Source organism: Anser anser, assembly GCF_964211835.1.
Source record: "Anser anser genome assembly, chromosome: 16".
NCBI classification, from domain to species: domain Eukaryota; kingdom Metazoa; phylum Chordata; class Aves; order Anseriformes; family Anatidae; genus Anser; species Anser anser.
The window spans coordinates 3,659,799-3,677,576 of NC_139737.1; the positions used below are offsets into that span (position 1 = coordinate 3,659,799).

The 17,778-nt window shown below is 53.8% G+C and overlaps 1 protein-coding gene across 4 annotated transcripts in view; it reads left to right on the plus strand.

The window, feature by feature from the left end:
- Positions 1-308: 308 nt before the first annotated feature.
- LAMA5 (laminin subunit alpha 5) overlaps positions 309-17,778 on the plus strand; it is a 93,882-nt gene continuing 76,412 nt past the window's right edge. For all 4 annotated transcript variants that reach the window (XM_083801477.1, XM_083801478.1, XM_083801479.1 and 1 more), the window contains exons 1-2: positions 309-673; positions 6,662-6,814. In XM_083801477.1, coding sequence (XP_083657603.1) covers positions 371-673; positions 6,662-6,814 — 456 coding nt within the window. In that variant the 5' untranslated portion in view covers positions 309-370. The remainder of the gene's footprint in view (positions 674-6,661; positions 6,815-17,778) is intronic.

Below are 17,778 nucleotides of genomic sequence, written 5' to 3' on the forward strand. Positions count from 1 at the left end.
AACCAACCTATCTGCTAACGGAGTTTATTAACGCCCTAAAAACACCGGCGAGCGAGACCACGGCAGCGCAGCGCCGCGGACACAATGCCCACATTGTTCCCCGCGAACATCCCATCCCTTTCGTTCCTTAAAAAAAAAATAAAATAAAAAACACTTCACCCCATTTGGCCTCTCCAAAGCTTCTAAAGGGGGTGGGGGGGGGTTCCCAGGGCGAGGCCGGCTCCGGGGGGCGAGGGCGGGGGTGGGGGTGGGGGGGTCCGGAGGCGGCGCCTGCCGGGGCTGAAGTAGTGCGGGCGCGGCGCGGCGGGGCGCAGTGCCGGGGCCGGGGCTCGGGGGAGGCCGCCGCCCGCCCCCGCTGCCTCCGGGGAAGATGGCGAGGGAGGCCGAGCGGGGCGGCGAGAGGCCGGGGGGACCGCTGAGGGGGTTACTGGGGCTGCTGGTGCTGGTGGTGCCCTCCGCCGCCAGCCCCGCAGCGTCCTTCCCCGGCGACGTGAACGGGCACAGCCTGCACCCGCCCTACTTCAACCTGGCCGAGGGCACCCGCATCTCCGCCACCGCCACCTGCGGGGAGGAGGCGGCGGCGGGAGCCGGCAGCCGCCGAGCCGTGGAGGATCTGTACTGCAAGCTGGTCGGGGGGCCGCTGGCCGGGGGGGACCCCAACCAGACCATCCAGGTAGGGCGGCGGGGGGGGGGGGGGAAGGCTCCTAGGCGGGTGGGGTGGCGGAGCTGCACCCCGGGACCCCCCCCCCTCCTGGGGAGGGTCGGGGGGGGGGGGTCTAGAGGTGTCCGAGCCCCCCCCCCCCTTTGTGCTCCCCTGGCCCTCGCTGCCTTGTCCCAGCCCTGCCACCCTGCTGTGGGCGCCGGAGGAGGGGGGGAGGTTGGGTGGGGGGCGCAGAGCCCCAGAACCCCCGCTGGTGGTTTCCCATGTGGCTGGAGTTGATGCGGAGCTGGTGTTCCCCGGCTTGTTGGGGGGGGGGGGGTTTGGGCACCCCAGGAGGGGGGTGAGGGGCAGGTTGGGGTGCTCCCAGGCATCCCCCTTCCAGCCTGGCCCCAGTGCTGCAGCCGGGGTCTGTGGGAAGCCCCCCGGAGCAGCCAGGGCACGCAGCACACGTGCTCTGCTCTCCCGGGCTCCCCAGGAGTCCTGCACGTGAAGCGCGGTTTGCTGGGTTCCCGTGGCTTTATTTTTACAGGGGTTGGTTCTTTACGGCCCGTACGGTCCTGGGTGAGCCAGCCCCTGAAGTCCTCTGCTAGCCGGAGAACGGCTACGACATGCGTGATAATATTTAGCTTCGGGGGGCTTAACTCTGAAATTCCCCCCGTGTTCGGTGGGGCATTAGGATGAGCAGAGGGCAGAGCGAAGAGGGAGCGTTTTACGGGCGAGCGTCAGGTGACTTAGCTCAGGGGTCCCATTTTAAGCAGCCCGGAGGGAGCTCGCAGCCAGGAATGCAGATGGTAAAAACTGCCGTGCGGTTTAACGGCCCCGGCCCTCTTAAAAAGAAGGAAGAAGAATTGTAAACAGGCTTGTAAAACGCTAGGTTTAGCTGCGGGAGCGCCGGACCTGCTGCCCCCCTCGGGGCAGCCTGAGCAGGGAAAAGCAACTCTGCCTCGAAATGCGCTTGCAGCACGAAGCCCTCGGCAGAGCCGGCAGCTGCTGCCCACCAGCGCATGCCGCTTGTTGCTTGCGGGGTTCCCGGTGCTGCCAGGTCACCTGTTGCAGCGGAGCAATGGGATTGTCTGGTTTGAATGCAGCAGGGATGAAGAGCAAGGGAGAAGCGTCAGCTTCTGGGACAGAGCCTTTCTTGGCCCTTCCTCGGGGTTGGCTTTGTTGTAAGATGAGCTTCTGAAGCATTTTTCTCATTCTGGCCGCATTCTCCTGAGTCAGTGCCGTACGAGGAATTTTCTGGCTTTTGTGTTTACGACGTGGAATTTTGCCCCGTTTGTCATAGAAATTGTTGAGGATGTTACTGCAGGGCAAAAAGCTGCTAGAGTTTCCTCTGAGCGTTGCCACTTTTTAAAGGGATCTGTTCCACATTGCTGCACTGTAAAACAGTGCGACTCGAGCAAGCTTTGCTTTAAGTAGCAGTACTGGGGGAGACCCCTGGGAGCTCTCTGAAGTCACTGTGCCTACAGTGATGCACGTTAGTTTTCACGTAGAAAAAAGTAAGGAAAAGTAAAGAATTAACTGCTACTACATGCAGTTACAACTGTGAATAGCCTGCCAAGCAGAAGTAGGAGGATAAAGCTGCTTAGAAAAGCTGGCAGGTGTGGGTCTGCGTTTATCGCTCTCCTGTCCACCTGTGTGCTGGCCCCACTGCTAGCCTAGCAGCACGCGCTGTGCTACGGCTGTTCTCAAAAATAAACCACGCGGGCTGTGCCAGCCTTGGGGCAGCTGTAACTCATCCTCCAAGTTCAGCCCTTTCCTGGTACCGCAGGGTGTGCAAATCCTCCTGGCCTCCCCCAGCTGCCGTACGGGGCTCCTTGGCTGCAGATTTTACTGCAACCCCCTCCTGTCCCCTGCACAGCTCTGGTACAGGATCCTTTGATCTGAGCACCGCTTCCAAGGCCAGCGGTGCGGTCTTTGGTTGGTCCGAAAGCTTTAGAAAAACCCTTTTGTAGCGGCTCCTTCCCGTGACCACAGGCAGCACCTAAAAGGGAGGGGAGGAAGCAGGAGGCTCGGAGCAGAGGTCAGAGTTCCCAATTCATCCCCTTTAGGGGTTTTGGCACCACCCGGTGACTAAAGCAAAGGGGGGGGGTGGGAGGGAAGTGTTCAATTTAGGCAGACTGCAGTGACAATAATGAACTCCACACACACGTCCTTGGTATTTACGTGTCCCACCGGAGTGCCTTCCCTTACCCATTCACCTGCTCTGTGCTGTGGTGTAAAGGGACTTTTCATCGGGAATTCTGAAAGAATGCTTCTTGGGACCTTCCAAGGGATTTCCTCCTGCTGTGGCGGTGAAGGGAAGTTTGCTTGGTGGAAGACCTAGGGAAAGCATTAACACAGCCATCCAGTCAGTGAGTTCAGTCACTTCTGTTTTCTGCCTGTTTCCATTGGATATCGTAGTAGACTTTTAGGAAAGGGAATTTATGCACTTTAAAACATGATATTGTTAAAATGGCGATAATCATTGAGCTTGCTAAGATAATGCTGCCCTAAAGACACTTGCAGTGTTTTTGGCACAGCTTGTGGGAAGGCTCTAAACCTTTTCAAGGAGTTTCCTTTGCTTTATTGAGGGCTCTTTGGCAGAAGACAGCATTTCTGACCGCGGGAGGCTTTTCAGCCTGTAAGGATGTGAGGCGAGGCGATGCTGAGGTGCGCTGAAAGGGACTCGCATGAAGGTTTGCTTCCCTCCTTCCCCTCGCTAATCAGCGGGGGCAGGCCCACCTTAACGAGAAGTGCCTTTGAGCCATCTGTTGGAGCTGAGACAAAAGGGAGATTACAGGTTTATTTTTCTGATCGGGCTTTACCGAAGATGCCTGTAAGCTGTCTGTCTCCCCAGGCAGGGGCAGAGGCACAGCGGGGTGCTCAGGTTCCCCATCCCACCCAGCTGCCCGGGGGCTATTCCGGAGCCGTGCCAAAGCCAGCAGGGGCTGCGCGCTGCAAGGCAGGGCTGCAGATGATTGCTTGATTTCAGGAGATTAGCAGTACAACAATAAGGGAAGTTACTGGCATTAATTGAGGCAATTACCATAGAATTTAAAAACGTGCAACAAACCGTACTGATTTCGTATCACCGCCTCTCTCGCTTTCATTTGAAACCTGCCCTCGCCTAAGCCCTGCTGCCACAAAGCGCTCCTTTGCGTGTTGCGTCGCACCTGAGCAGCGTTGATGCTTATGGGAGGTCTTGTCCAGGTGTAACAGAGGAGGGCTGAGTCTGTTTGATACCTGAATGTTGTGGCATTCTCTCTTGCTGTCCTGTGCTCATCAATGACCAGGGTTTCTTTGTCCTGTGCCGTGTCACAGTGCACGGCGGGGAGAGCCGGCCCAGTGCGGGGTCGCCGTGGGTTGGTTGGTTGGCTGCAGCAGGCCGGCTGGTGCTGTACGCCTCTCTCCTGTGGTTACGTGTGTGAAGGTACTGAGCTTTGGGGGCTTAACTGCAGCTGAAATGGAGTAATTCTGAGGGCGAGCTGCTGCAGCCTGCAGAAGACACCTGGTGAGACAAGACCTGCCGAGCTCTGGGTGAGCAGCTGGTTGGTCTGGGAGGACAGCCCCGCTAAGGGCTCGTGGCACACCTCCTTGCCTCGTCTGCAATACTACTTTTTGCTCCCCGTTTCCAGCCCCGCTTACCTCACCCCAAACTGCCCGGGCTGGGTCACGCTCCCTGCGGTTTTCCAATAAATTAGATGAGGAGAGCAGAGGTTGGGTCATGGCAAGGCCAGATAAACCAGGACAAAGCCATCTGCTTTCCCCGAGGCGAGCCGTGCCAGCGGGGTGCCGGGCTAGGCTTTATGCTTAGGGGGAACTTCAGAGCTCCTATTGATGTGAGCAGGCCTTGCAGGTCTCTGGAAGCTGCTCACCATTATAATAACAGATCTCCTCCTTATCTCCCTCCCTTGCAGTTTGCTCTGATAGCGGCCGTTTTGTGTTCTCGAAGCTGCCTTGCATCTTCCCTGCATTGCTGAAGTTCTTTCTGTGGCATACCCTGGCGATATCCACGCCTCTCCTGCTCTGGTAACCTGCTGGCTCCCCTTACCCAGTGGCTCACAGCTGCTTTTTAATTAAAATCCTCCTCTGATGTCAGAGCTTCCCTTTTCCCATAGAGACCTGGCATGCTGCACAGGAGCACGAGTCACTTTAAAGCACAAATAGCTGGAAACGATTCTCACCAGATCTAGGTCCAGCTCTAATGAAACAACTAACGAGCAACTGGTGCATGGGGGGGCCGTGATACTTTTAACAGCAAGCTTAGCTCAGCTGTTGACGTGTTACCAGCCCACTGGCAGCTAACACATGCAGGCTGCTCAGCGGTGCCCAGGGATAACATCAGCATTACAAATGTATAGCAGCTGAGCCTAATTTTTAGTCCCCTCTTATTAGGCTTGAATTGGCTGCCACCCGTCAACGCGAACATTTGGTTCGAAATGGTTTTTGCATCCGTAGCAAGAATTTGAAGTCTGAAAGCACTTTGTTTTTTGTTGTTTTTCCCCGTTTTGTAACCTTTCCTCGCTTCTCCCCCCTGTCTCGGTGTGCATCGTGCAGAAGTTTCCACACAACCTGTTGCACCGGTTCCCCTTGAGGTTTGTGCTCAGGAGTGGGTCAGTTTTATCTGGTCTGCTCGCCCTCCTTGCTCGGTGCGCGTTCCAGCGGGACATGTCCTGACCTCTCCGCGCAGCAGGAGCTCCCTGCCTGGCATCAGGGTGGTTTCAGCTGCCCTGTTCTTTGTCCTGGTGCTTACCCATCTGCTGTTTTCACCTTCCTGGAGGAGTTAATTAAAAGGTGTGCTTGTCTGGCACAGTTTGCATTGCATAATTGCCTGCAAATAACATGGCTGTGGGGGAGAATGCAGGGAATTCTCAGTTTCCTTTGCATCGCAATTCTCCCGAAGTTTGGGGCATCTGGAAAATCTCTGGGGTAGCTGTGCCTTGCCTCAGCCCTCCTAGGGGTGCACATGGAGTAAGCAGGAAGGAGACTGCCTGTCTTGAAATCGTGTACCTGGTGTAATATTAAAGCTGGCTGCAGCTGGGACAGGCAAGGGCAGCTTGTTTGCCTGGGAATAACTGCACCTTTTAAAGGCAAATTGCCTGCAACAGAGTTCCCTTTCAGGCTCTGTGGCAGCAAGTCGAGTGACAGAACAGAGGCTCCACAAAACAAGTTCCTTGCTAATTTCAGGGCTGCTTGCAGGTTTCCTTGAGAGTGGGTCAGATTCATTTGTGCCTTAAATAGGAAAGAAAGAGTTGCCCTTAACAGCTCAGGTCTCTGTCTGATCCTGCTCAGGAGGTGCTGTTAAAGTTGCAGAGCTGTTTTTTTCTGGCAGCGTGTCCAGGGAGCTGACAGAGACGCTTGCACCACAAAAGCAAGACAGAAAAGACTTCATGAGAGTGATTGCAATGAGGTCCCTGGCCAAGTGACAGCAGGGGCTGTCCCTTTCGGGCCTTGCATGGAAGCATCACCAGCAAAAGGGACTTGGCTGCTACACCATTAAGCTTGAAAACGTAGCTGAAAGGACTATACTTGTGAAATGAATGGGTTGACAAGAAACAGATTGCAGAGTTGGACAGAAGAACTGGCAGCCTGGGTCCGTAGGGATGTCTGAATGGTCCAGGTCAGGATCTCTGGGTATTGACAGGGCTGTGAGTGGCAGCCTCGGCAGAGGAGCCGTGGGCTGGTGGCCCTGGAGCTCAGGCTGCTGCTGGGTGCTCTGCAGCTGGCAACTGCTTCCTTGTATTGGGTCCCTCGGCCAATGCACGGTGAAAAATACCTGAAATATGGAAGGGGTACCTCTTAGAGCAGTCCAGAATTTACATTGGGTCAATGTGGGTTTTTACAGCTTTTTCTTGTTCCTTTTTCAGTCTCTAAATGGGTGCAGAAAAAAAAAAGTTGATGTATTGATTCACACCATCAGGCTTGCATTGTTTATTTTCTGAAGTGTTCTGGTACCTGCCTGCTTTGAGTCGTGTTTTCCTGGCTACAGTTAAATGCTGTCTTGGTGCTTTCCAACAGGGCCAGTACTGCGACATCTGCTCCTCGGCGAACAGCAACAAGGCGCACCCCATAACGAACGCCATCGATGGGACAGAGCGCTGGTGGCAGAGCCCCCCGCTCTCCCGGGGGCTGGAGTTCAACCAGGTCAACGTCACTCTGGACCTTGGACAGGTAACTCAAGTCCTGCTTGGTTATGTTGGAGGCTGTGCTGGCGAGGACCTGTCCTTCTGGGCTTCTAAAGTCCTTTAGCGGCCTTTGCTGGGAGGGTGAGATGAGACCTCCTCATTTAATGACGTTTTCTGTTAAAACTTGGAAGGGAAAAACTTCATCTGTCTGTTCGTAGTATTAACTGCCATCTGTGCTATTTGCTGTTACTGTTTAGCTCTTTCCTAAAAGTTGGGTCATGAAAATCTCCCATGCCACACAGGTGCCATTCCCCTAAAGGGGGAATACCTGACTCCTGAAGGGGTGCAATTTTTGGAACACAAAAATACAGCCCTGAGGAATTTAAGGGTGTGCTGTAAAACTTTAACTGGTGTATTCAAAGCTCTTTGAAGACGGTTAGCCCGTGCTGAAGATCTTCCTGTAAAAGACAGAGAATGACAATGGATTCTCGGTCTCTAATGTTGGCAAGTCAAAGGGAATTAACATTGTAATAGCGATGACTGCCAGCCCACACCGCCTCCTCTGCTGCTCCTATTCAGCCTCAGACCCATTCCTCTGGCAGCAGGCTGTTCTCTCAGACCCTCCTCGGCTTAGGGAGAGCAGCAGGAAAGATGTCCCATCTGAAGCTGCAGGAAGAGGAAAGTGGTGTAAACCAGAGGCCTGAGGGGCTGCAGGACGTGGCTCTGCTTCCTGATACGAGACCGTTGCTCTGGCTGATGGACGGGGAACTGCTGTGTCCTCGGTGCAGGAGGGGTGTGGGACGCCCCTTCCTTTGTGGTGCTGTGCTGCCTCGTCTCTGCCCCCAGCACCTCCGTTTGGGGGATGATACGGGGGGAGGCGGACTCAAAGTCCCCAGGGTTGTCTCTGATCTGCTCCCTGCTCTGCCACAGCACCTGCTCCGAGCCTCTCAGCACCCTCCCGGATCTGTTCTCTCCCATGCATGCCAACCACCCAGAGCTGTGCTATACGCAGCACCACCAAAATGTCCCCGACTGCCCGGGGCACAGCGTGCGTCGCACAGTGCTGTGTGGGCAAAGCCTTCTCGGGCTGCACACAGTGTGCTGGTCCCGTCAGCCAACGTAGGTGGCATCTGCTGTCTCTCAGAAACCTCCCTGCTGGCAGGGCTGTGCTGGTGGGAGGATTGCTTGCAGCCTCCCATGTGGCTTTCTGGTTGCTCGCCGCTCTCAGGAAAGGGATTCTCAAAGACCAGCTTCCCTGGAGAGCTTCTCCTCCTCCTTGTCACTCACTGTCAATTTTCTGCCTTCAGGCCACAGCTAATCCAGCCATGCCAGCCACTTGCAAGCTGCTGATTCTGGCTCATCTGTGGGTTTGCAGCCTTTAGAGCTGTGCTGGTGGGAGTCAGAGCCTGGAATAATTTGGGGGGGGTGCACTTCTGCTGAAACTGAGCTGCTGTAAGCTTACCTTGGCTCCCAAGCCCCCTGTATTTGCTCACTGTACCCTGAGGGGCAGGATTGCACCACTGCTCCTGCAGGGTTGGTGGCACGGCTTGCATGGTGCTGGTCGCAGTTTGTCTCATCCGGTGGGGAGTTCCTCTGGGCTTACAGATTGCTCAGCATCCCTCCTGCTTCTGTAAAGTAAGTGCTTGCCCAGCTCGTTGGAACGGGAGCACAAACTGAAGTATCAGCCCATTTTTAGTGGCTTCCTCTTAATACGTGCCCTTATTGTATGTAATTGCTTTAATAATCGGTTATGCTCCTGGTGAGAGTCAGTTCTTTGCTTTTCCCTCCTTTGTTTTGGTGGGTCAGACAATAGAAACAAGACGAAACGTTACAAAATCGCTAATTTCCTCCTTTTGAAGTTGAGGCTGGTTGAAAGGGAGGAGGATAAAGAGGATTTTTTGGGACCCAGTGGGGTCTGCAGGGTGAGTGCTGGAGCGGGCTGGTGGACCTGGCAGCCAGGCTCTGCAAATTCCTTGGATACCTGTGAAAGATGCAAGTAATGCCCTCAGAGGCATGTCTGAGTGCAGGGCTCTTTTTTTTTTTTGGCTGCCTAACAAGGCCTCTCCTTGCTCCGCGTGACCCTCTAGGGAGCTCTCGGATCAATTAAGATTTAATTTAGGATACTGATGGCCACGAACAGCTTTTGTCCTTCTGGGGAATTGCTGGTGCCCAGCGTGCTGATGGCAGAGTCCTTCAGCAGGGGCTGGCACAGGAGGCTGTGGTGTCAACCTCATCCCATCGCTGTGGTGCTTCCCTGCTGTCGTCGTCCCTCCTGAGCCATAACTGCTTAATTACCAGCTGGATTTGAGTTTCTCCAGCAGTTGGCAAAGCTGTGGCAATGGGGAGAGGGGCAGTTAATGAAGAAGCCTGTTGGTCTTTGCTCTTGCTGCCCAGGAGTTTGCTCTCCTCACAGGGATGTTAAAATCCTATGGGAAGGAGAGAGGGAGGGATGTAATTCACAGCCAGCAGATAAGATTTTCTTTTGAAAACAACCAAAAACCAGCAAAAAACACTCAGGCTGGCCTCCCAGCTGGCGGGAGTATATTAAATACTTGCATCATGTCATCTTAGTGCCAGCAGTGGCCTAATCTTAACAGCTTCATCGGCAAGGGAGATCAGAGCTCCTGCCCTGGCACGGGAAGAGATTGCGGCCGCTGATCTGCTGGGGGCTGGATCTGAGCTGCTCCTGCTGCCGCGTCTGTGCCTGCCTTCCTGGGAAGGGGAGCTTTGTCTTTAAAGAGTTGGTAGGGTGAAAAGCCGGGAGAGGAGTAAAAATCACCGAGGGTTCCCTTGTAAGACCTGAATTTGGGAGGCAGAAATAAGGCAAGCAGCTCCAAGGAGGGAAGTCGAATGGATTTTAGGAGCTGTTGGGGCAGGGAACATGAATAGGCTTTTTTTTTTTCCTTACTTTTAATCCTGACTTTATGCTTAAAACTTTATTATGCTTAGGATGAGTGATTGGGTGACTGCATGGCTTTGCCTGCTGCGTCCCACAGCTCTGTGGCACCACGACGGAGCACGGGGTTGGCTTCAGGGGGTGGAAGGACTGCGGGGTGCCGCGCGCCGGGGGGACACCATTGTGCATTGTGCTGTGCTCACCGAGCAGAGGGACGAGAGGCCGTGACTCACCGTCACTGGAAACTGTCCCCTGTGATCTCGCTGTGATTAAGCGCCACAGTGGGTGGAAGGGAGGAAAGGGTGTGATGGACTTTTTTTTTTTTAACTTTTTTTCCCCAAGTAGGTCACTTGAGTCAGAGCTGACAAAACTCAGGAGGTTTAAAGAACCATGAATGGCTGGCTCCCTGCCAGGGCCTGACATCTTCCTTGCGTGAAGGTGAACCCAGGCCAGCCCTTCCCAGAGATGTCTGTGGATAGCTGGTGCTTTATGATAAACTCCGGGGAGAGGAACGCTCGCCGTCATGCGAGAGCGGGAGCTTCGTGCCAGCGCTTGCCCGGGGTTAATTGCTGCGGTGGGAAGGTGGCTGGGCAGCGGCCCCAGCTCCCTCCGGCCCCGGGACGCTGGAGAACAGCAGAGTTTTGATTTACACCGCTAAAGGTATTTAATTCTCATTTCAGCAGGAACAGGCTTTATGGCTGAAAGCCCCCGCGGAAGGGGTGAGCCAGGTCTGGCAGCGCAGCGGCTGCACAGGGGCTGCGCAGCCTCCCCTCCGCCCTGGTCACCAGCACGAAACACCCGCGTCCCCTCACCTCTGTCACCGAGCAGAGAGATCTGGACTGCTAACCGCTTAAAATCTAGTTCCCTTTAGAGTATTTGAAACCAAACAAGAAGTCGCAGTCGTTGGTAACTTAGGAAGATGGATAGGAAATGAGGAGGACTGAGGGGAGCTCCTGGGCCAGCGTGATGGTGCCTTCTGCAGTCTAAGGGCCGTGTCTAGGCGAGGGAACAGGCTGAGAGCTTACTGGGTGCCTTGAGAAGTCTCCTTTTTGAGTTTTGTATTACAGTGGGACCTGCCAAAGCTAGCATTTTTTTCTGGCTGCTGTCGGGCCGGTTACCTTACGCGTGCCAGGCTCCTTGAGCTCCGAAGCCGAGGTGTCGCTTGGCACAGGGCACGCTGGGCGCTTCAGCCCTCGGCCAGCGGGCTGCTGTTCTGTCAGCACGAGAAGTGCCTCAGAAGGAGGTGTGTGTTTTTTTTTTCCTGTGGTGGATTTCCAGGGCATAAGCCTACTTCCTCTCCCTCTTGCACTGCGAACTTGGCCCCTGGGGACCTGCTCCGCGCAGAAGTTAGCCGTGCAGGATGCTTTCGGGCTCTGGGTATGAGGCCTGGCTTGCAGGAGCAAGTCGGTCCCTCTCGTGTGAGCGGTTTTCTTGGTAATGAATATGAAGTTCTGGGCTGGGTTCAGTGGGTGGAAATGCTGCCTGGCCTAACGCTAAAGGAGCGCTGTTGGACGTAGTACAGCAGGGCATGGTACCTCGTGCCTCACAGCGCTCTGAAATCTTCTTACGCTTGTTTCTAGCCTCCTGTTTGTTTTCACTGAGTTGAAATAGTAATGGGAGCTGCTGGCGGAGGTCTTCAGGAAGCCTCTTTGAAAGGCAGCTGGAAGGAAAGCCTTGCAGGCCGACGGGCTGAGCTTGCCTCCCTGCTCCCAGCAAAAGCCTTCAGCACACGTGAATCTGATGTTTATTCCCTGGCTTAGTTAATTAAAATATCCTTCTTAATGAGAGAACTTATGAAATCCCCGGAAGAGAGCTCGTGGTTACTGTGGAATGAAGCTTTTCTAGCGGCTGCTTACCCCAGGACTGGGGTGGGATAGGGGTTATGGTCATCTGAGAGAGAATTTTCAACTAAAAACTTCTCACCTTCTTCCTTTTGCACCCTTGTTTCAGTTGCTGTGAGATCTCTTACTTGCCTCTGGATGATATCACTGCTGCCAACGTTTTCCCCCAAGGCATCCCGTTCATTCTCACTGTACACAGAGGGAGACTTGCGATGGGTCTCTCTTCCTTTACTTCCCTTCGGTGGAGATGTCTTCTGCATCCTTTCTGTACACATGTTTATAGCGAATGCACAGCTTCCATTTGCCTCGGGGCCACACGGTGCTTTAGCTGCCTGGCACGCGTTTCTCACAGAGCGTTCCAAAAACTTGTGAAGATTTCAGGACTTCTGTACAAAGTCTTTAGTGTTTGTTTTTTTTTCCAAAATCTTTTCCTGTAAGGACTTCTAGTTCTTCATTGTGCTGGGGTGCCACTGTGGGAAAGGGGTAGGAGGCACGGCGACATTTATTGGGAGGTTTTGCACCTTAAGTAAAGGACTAGGGCGTAAAATCTCTAACAAAGACGTTCTTTCTCCAAATTGTTTTCTGGCTCTTGGAGCAAAAGCAGTATTAAAAATAAAGCATGTTAAGCAGGCTGAGCAGAAATCCTTTTTGCTTTCACCAGCTGAGGCGACAGTCTCCTCTCCTATGTAGAATCCTCTACAATCTACAATTACCTAAAATCCTCCAAAAGCAGATCAAGATCTCTGTTCACTTACAGGCTTCAAAATTCTAGTTCCCCGGCGTGAAATGGCTTGTGGTGCCCCTTTTGCTTATGGATCCTAGTCAGTGCTGCTGTGTTTTAACGTGACCGTCTAGTGGAAGCAGGGTGCCTGTTTGTGATGCTTCCCTGGGAAAAGCTGGAAAGGTGCGGGTGTGAGAGCATGCGGTGCTGAGAGCTGGCGCTGAGCCCAGCTGTGTGGATCTTCTCTCCCAATATATTTTCCTCTTTATTGTTTGAAATAGCTTTGCTTGTGAAATCTGTTCTGTTTCTTTCAAACTTGCAGTTCCCCTGACCCAGACCAGGAGCCTTTTTTTTTTTTCCCTCCTGATGAGGGGGGAATTTTCTTTTTTTTTTTTTTTTTGCCTTTGCTTGGCCCTTCTCGACCTCTCCGTGCTTTCTGCCGGCTCCCACAGGATTCCTGGCTCTAGCGGCTGCGCAGGAGCCGCTCAGGTGAGCGGGAAGGGAACACTCAGTTGTTAATCAGGTGGGGATCTGTCTGCTCCAGCAGCGAGAGCAAACCCATCCCCTCCCTTCCAAGCAGCCATACTAAATCAGTTACCAAGTTCTTTGGTATCCAGAGCAGCCAAGGCTGATCCTTTTTTCTGCTTTGTTACTGCTAGTGCTGGTTGCTGTAAGAGAAAAGACACGCAGAACATCACTTGAGGTAAATCACGGGTGACGTGAATTTTAATTCTACGTTATGTTTACTTATGTCATGAACCAGTACTGCTTACAATCAGTTTTCCAGGTCTGCAGTGAATAGGTGGCATTGCACTTGAAGCATTTGATTCCCAAAAGACCTGCCGTGCCTGGCAGCTATGCCAGGCTATGAGCACTGAGAATCGAAGACTCCTGGTGAAGGAGGAGGCTCTGAGCAGATCATTCATCATGGTGGCACCTTTTGTGATTTCCACGGAGGTTATTTCTGACTGTCCTTTGCATCTTGCACAAATGACCCTTGTGCTTCAACTGCTTAATCTCCCCAGAGGCTCTGCTTGCTCTGCCTGGACCTGAACCAGCTAAGGAGAATTCAGGTGTTAAAATTCAGCCTCAGCCTTCCCCCTAGGACAGCTCTGGGTAACAACTGATGAAAAGATAATTGCTCCGCTTCTAAAAAATGCATGCAAGATTTCCAGGGTAATTTCTCCCTGGGTATCACTGCTTATTTTTAATTTCGCTGTGATGAGAAATGAGGAGGCTGACGGTGAGGTTTCCTGCAGCGGAGCTCTCCCTCCCTGCCAGGCTGCCCGGTCCTGCTCCGCTCCCTGGGATTCTTCAAAGATTAGGAGAAAGCCTCGAGGCGAGCGCGAGCCGGGGAGAGGTCAGGCAAGCTGGGAGCTGGCGTATGGGAGGCTTTGGTTTGTAATGAATAGCTGGAAGGCAAGCCTTGTAATTTCTTGCTGTTCTCCTGGAAAGTGTCTGCTTGGCTGGGCTGGTAAACAAGAGTGTGCCTTGAATCGGGTGTGAATGTGTGCAGATACACGTGCTGCGGGGGTCGGCTTTGTCTGACCCCTTTGCGGCTGCTCCAGGCAAGTTAAAACAGACCAGACCCAGCTAGTCGGGCCTCTGCTTTACTGGAGGGTTGTGTTTTCCTGCTGCAGACAGAAGTGGCAGGCAGTGTTTGTAAAGGTCGGCGTACCCAGGGGAAGCAGAGAGGGTCGCAGCCCTGACACAGAGCGTGCTGGTGTCTGTGACCCAGAAATGGGCTGGGAAACGCGTTCTTCCTGAGGCATTGCACAGTGGGTTCAGTTCTCGATGCTTGTCCAGATCAGGATGAGAAGCCTCTCAAGTGGGCAATTCCTGCTTCCCAAGGTGGGTTTCTGGAGCCATTCCTGCCTGCCACAGCCCTGTCCTGGCTTAGATCCACAGGGCTGGCAAGGAAAATGCTAAAATGCACCTCATCATCTGCCTAGTCAGCTTCTCTGCTCTTTCAAGCCTATTTTGCCTGCCTCACCCCCCACCTTTCTTTCTCTGCTTTGCCACGCCTGGCTCAGCCCCGCTTTCATCTCTGCCTCATCCTTTTATTACAGTCGTAAACGTGGGCCTCTGGGCTGTGCCCAGCCTTGATCCTCGGCCCTTTCCTGTTTTCGGGACTCGGGGCTCCTCAAATTCCAGACCTCCCCTCCTGCGTGGGGTGCCAAGCAGCGCAGTCAATGGTGCGTTGCCTCCTGCTTGACAGGACGAAAAGGAGGACGGTCGGAAGGCACGAGGTGGGAGGCGCGTGCCTGGCGCGATGGCACACAAGAGCCTTTCAAATGGCTTAGGAGCAGCCTGAGGGCCTGTGGCAGCTAACAAGGGAGATGTGGCCTGTTCACACAGACCTGGGACACGGCTCCTGCTTCTAGAGGCGTGCCGAGGAGCTGGTCAAAGAGGAGAGGGTGGAACAGGGATCGGTGACAGGGGAGGTGCAGGGAGGAGGACGAGGCTCGAAGGTGGCCCGTGGATGGCTGCGGGAGGTGAGGGCAGCGTGGTGGCTCGGGGCTTCCTCGGGTGAGGTCACCAGAGTCAGACAAGGGCAGGAGGAATGACTTTGTGCTCCACAGAAGGGCTTGCCAAGTGTGACTATAAAAAGGCCTTTGTTAACATGAGGTCACCGCTAATGGAAGGTGGGTCGGGATCGTGCCAGCTCCTGTTTGTGCAGCGCAGGAAGCAACGGTGCTGGCTTCCTCTGAGCGCTCGGCTTGCCCCACGTACCTTGGAAAGGGAGCCACCGGATACAGGGAGAGCAGAGGTGGGGCTGGTAGCGTAGGTTGGGGACTTGGCGTCCTCTTCCTCTCTGTCCTCTTCTTGGAGACCTCAGAGCTCCTGGAGGAAAGTGCTAGGATGGTAGTCTGACTGTCTTGTCCTTCCCTCCGTTGAATTGCAAGGGCTAGAGGAAACATTGGCTTGGGGGAAAATGTTCATGAGAGACTTGAGTCTCCTGGATGTGGTGGGAAGCTCCGCACCTCTTGTTCCCAGCCACATCTACCTGGAGAAGCTGTGGCCCTGCCAGCAGGGTTAAATTAGCCAAGCCCTGGTTGCAGAGCTGTGTCAGTGGTGAGTGGTATACCAGGTTACCCAGAGGTTAGAATAAGGTGCCTTTATCCTGAAAGAGCTGCGTTACCATCAAGGGCTTTTACATCATGCCTTGTTTCTGCTGAAAACCGTGTCTTTGGGGCAGACCTGCTGGCAAAGCTTGCCCGTGTAACTGTTCTAGCTCGTGCCCTGCGCCTGAAAATAAATCATGCATCTGCTGCTTGGCATTCTGAGGGCTTTCGGTGGTCGTTTGCGTAACCCGTGCAGGGACAAGCAAACAGCCGAACCCCGAGAGCTGCCCCAGTTTTTCTCACGCGCGTTTAGTTGCTCTTTCTTGTTTCACTCTTTGCCTGCTTTGATAAAGAGCACCGCTGAGCCCTCGCACACGCAAACCCTCAGCTGAGCTCTGCTTATGGGTTCCTGAGAGCTCTCGTCACTGTGGATCGGAGCGCGCCCTGTGCCCAAAACCCGGCTGGCGTGCTGCTGGAGGCAGCTCTGGGATACAGTCAAATGCAGATGATGCCAAGGCCTGATCGGAAGGGGAAAAGAATGGCTTTCTGGTATTTGCACACAGCTGCAAACAGTAAACAGACGTACAACTGCAAACAGATCCGTGCCACTGCCTTCATCGTGCGTTGTTCTGGCTGTTTGCTAAAGCTGCCGCTTAATCCTTCTTCAGTCCTCTGCAAAGTCTGCGTTCACCCAAATGCAGTGGGCACGAAGGTTTTGGCTGGAGTCCACGATGGGTTTTGTGTGTTCTGTTTTCTTTATTTACCAGCCATTGCTTTCTGCCTTGGCATCGGCTCACACCAGGTCTCGGTAAATGGGCCCGTAAATACGAGGGCGCTCCTGGGGTTCGTGTGAGTACAAAACCTGCGCTCTCGTGAGCTCTGTGCGTCCCGGCAGCGGTACGAACTGTCACACAACTGCTGTAGCTGCAGATCTCTGGTGTTAGCGGTGGCATTGGGAATGTTAATCCCGCTGCGACCCTGGTATGCGCTGCTGTTGGGTCAGCGAAGCTGGCTCTGAATGGCAGTGTCATGGTGGGAAACCTGCTGACAAACGCTAACATGGTGTGTGGCTCGAACGCAGATTTTTAGAAGAATGAGCTTGCTTGCACGTGTCAGGTTTGGTATTGTTGAAATCTGCTAACCACTGAACAACAGCTTTAAACACAGCGCTGCCGGAGCTTGCAGGAACCACGCAAAGAATCGCAAAAAAGCGACATTGCTGAAATGTCTGGAAGTTCAATTCAATCGGGGCTCGGTGCAAGGGGTTGTTTTCTCCGAGGCTTTATTAGCAAATCAGCATGGCCCGGTTAGGGACCCGGAGCTTTGGGGTGAAATCTGGCCCCTGCCAGACTTCCCCTTAGGAGGAATGCCGAGGGAGCTGCCGGAGCAGCGTGGTTTATGTCAGCGTGTTGGTGTTTTTGCCATGCATGTGCAGAGGGACCCTGCCGGAGGAAGGTCCCTGTACGTGTGGGACCTGGAGCTGCTGCCTGAGGGTGGCAATAAAAGGGGCCTTCCAAACCCGCTGCTTGGCCCTGGGAATGGGCAAGGTGGAAAAAAGACAGGAAGGGAATGGTGTTTGTGTGCTTGTAGAGCTGGGTCAGAACCAGATGGAAACTGAGTGTCAGAAGTGGAGCATCCATATCCCCCTCCAGACCCATTCAGAAGGATTTAGCTGCGCTGCCCTTGGGCAGCAGTGAGCTCGGAGCTCCTCTGAGGTTCGTGTGAGTTATTCCTCTTCAGCATTTGGCCATGTAAAATGAAATCCTTTCAGTGGCTTTGGTGGCATGCTGAGACCTCTTGCTTTGTGCCAATTTTTAGCTAATTCATCCTCTTCCCTTTCCTTCTCCTCCTTACCCTTCCCAAGCGTGCAGGTTTGTGACAGGATATCCACTTCATTCAAGAGAACGGGGGAAATATTTGCCTGTAGCGTGGCCAGTTGCCAAGCTTGCTTTGTTCTCCCAGTCTCTGAAAGGACAGGACAGCCCAAGGAAACGCTCGGAGCTGAAGCTGGCATGCAACTTGGAGCGAATTTGCTGCGGCTCTGCGAGTGAAATGTATGACACTGGAATTTTTTTTTTTTGATCCCATAAATGCAAGGAAAGAGAGAACCTGGGTGGGCTGTGGACAGGCTGGGTCTGAAATCCTCTTTGATGTGAAATTGCTGTGTCACAGCTATACAAGTTGTGCCTTCTTTATTTTTTTGGCAAATCAAGTGCTGACCTCGTGTCAGCTTGTGAATTCAGTTGTGTGGTTAAGTCGGCTGTCCCTGCGTCCTTCACCACGTTGTAGCTGGAGGCTCTCCTTGGTGCCACCGAAGCCCTGCTGTGACTGCAGAAAGCCTCTTGTAACAAATCCAGACCCGTAATGCTGGTGGCAAGGAAAGCAGTGAGTTGTCGTGTCCGAGTTATAACCCCTCGGTGTGGGTAACTTCTCTTGCCCTTAACTCTTGAGGCCAAGAGAAGTCTCCAGGGCCAGCAGGGTGCCTGG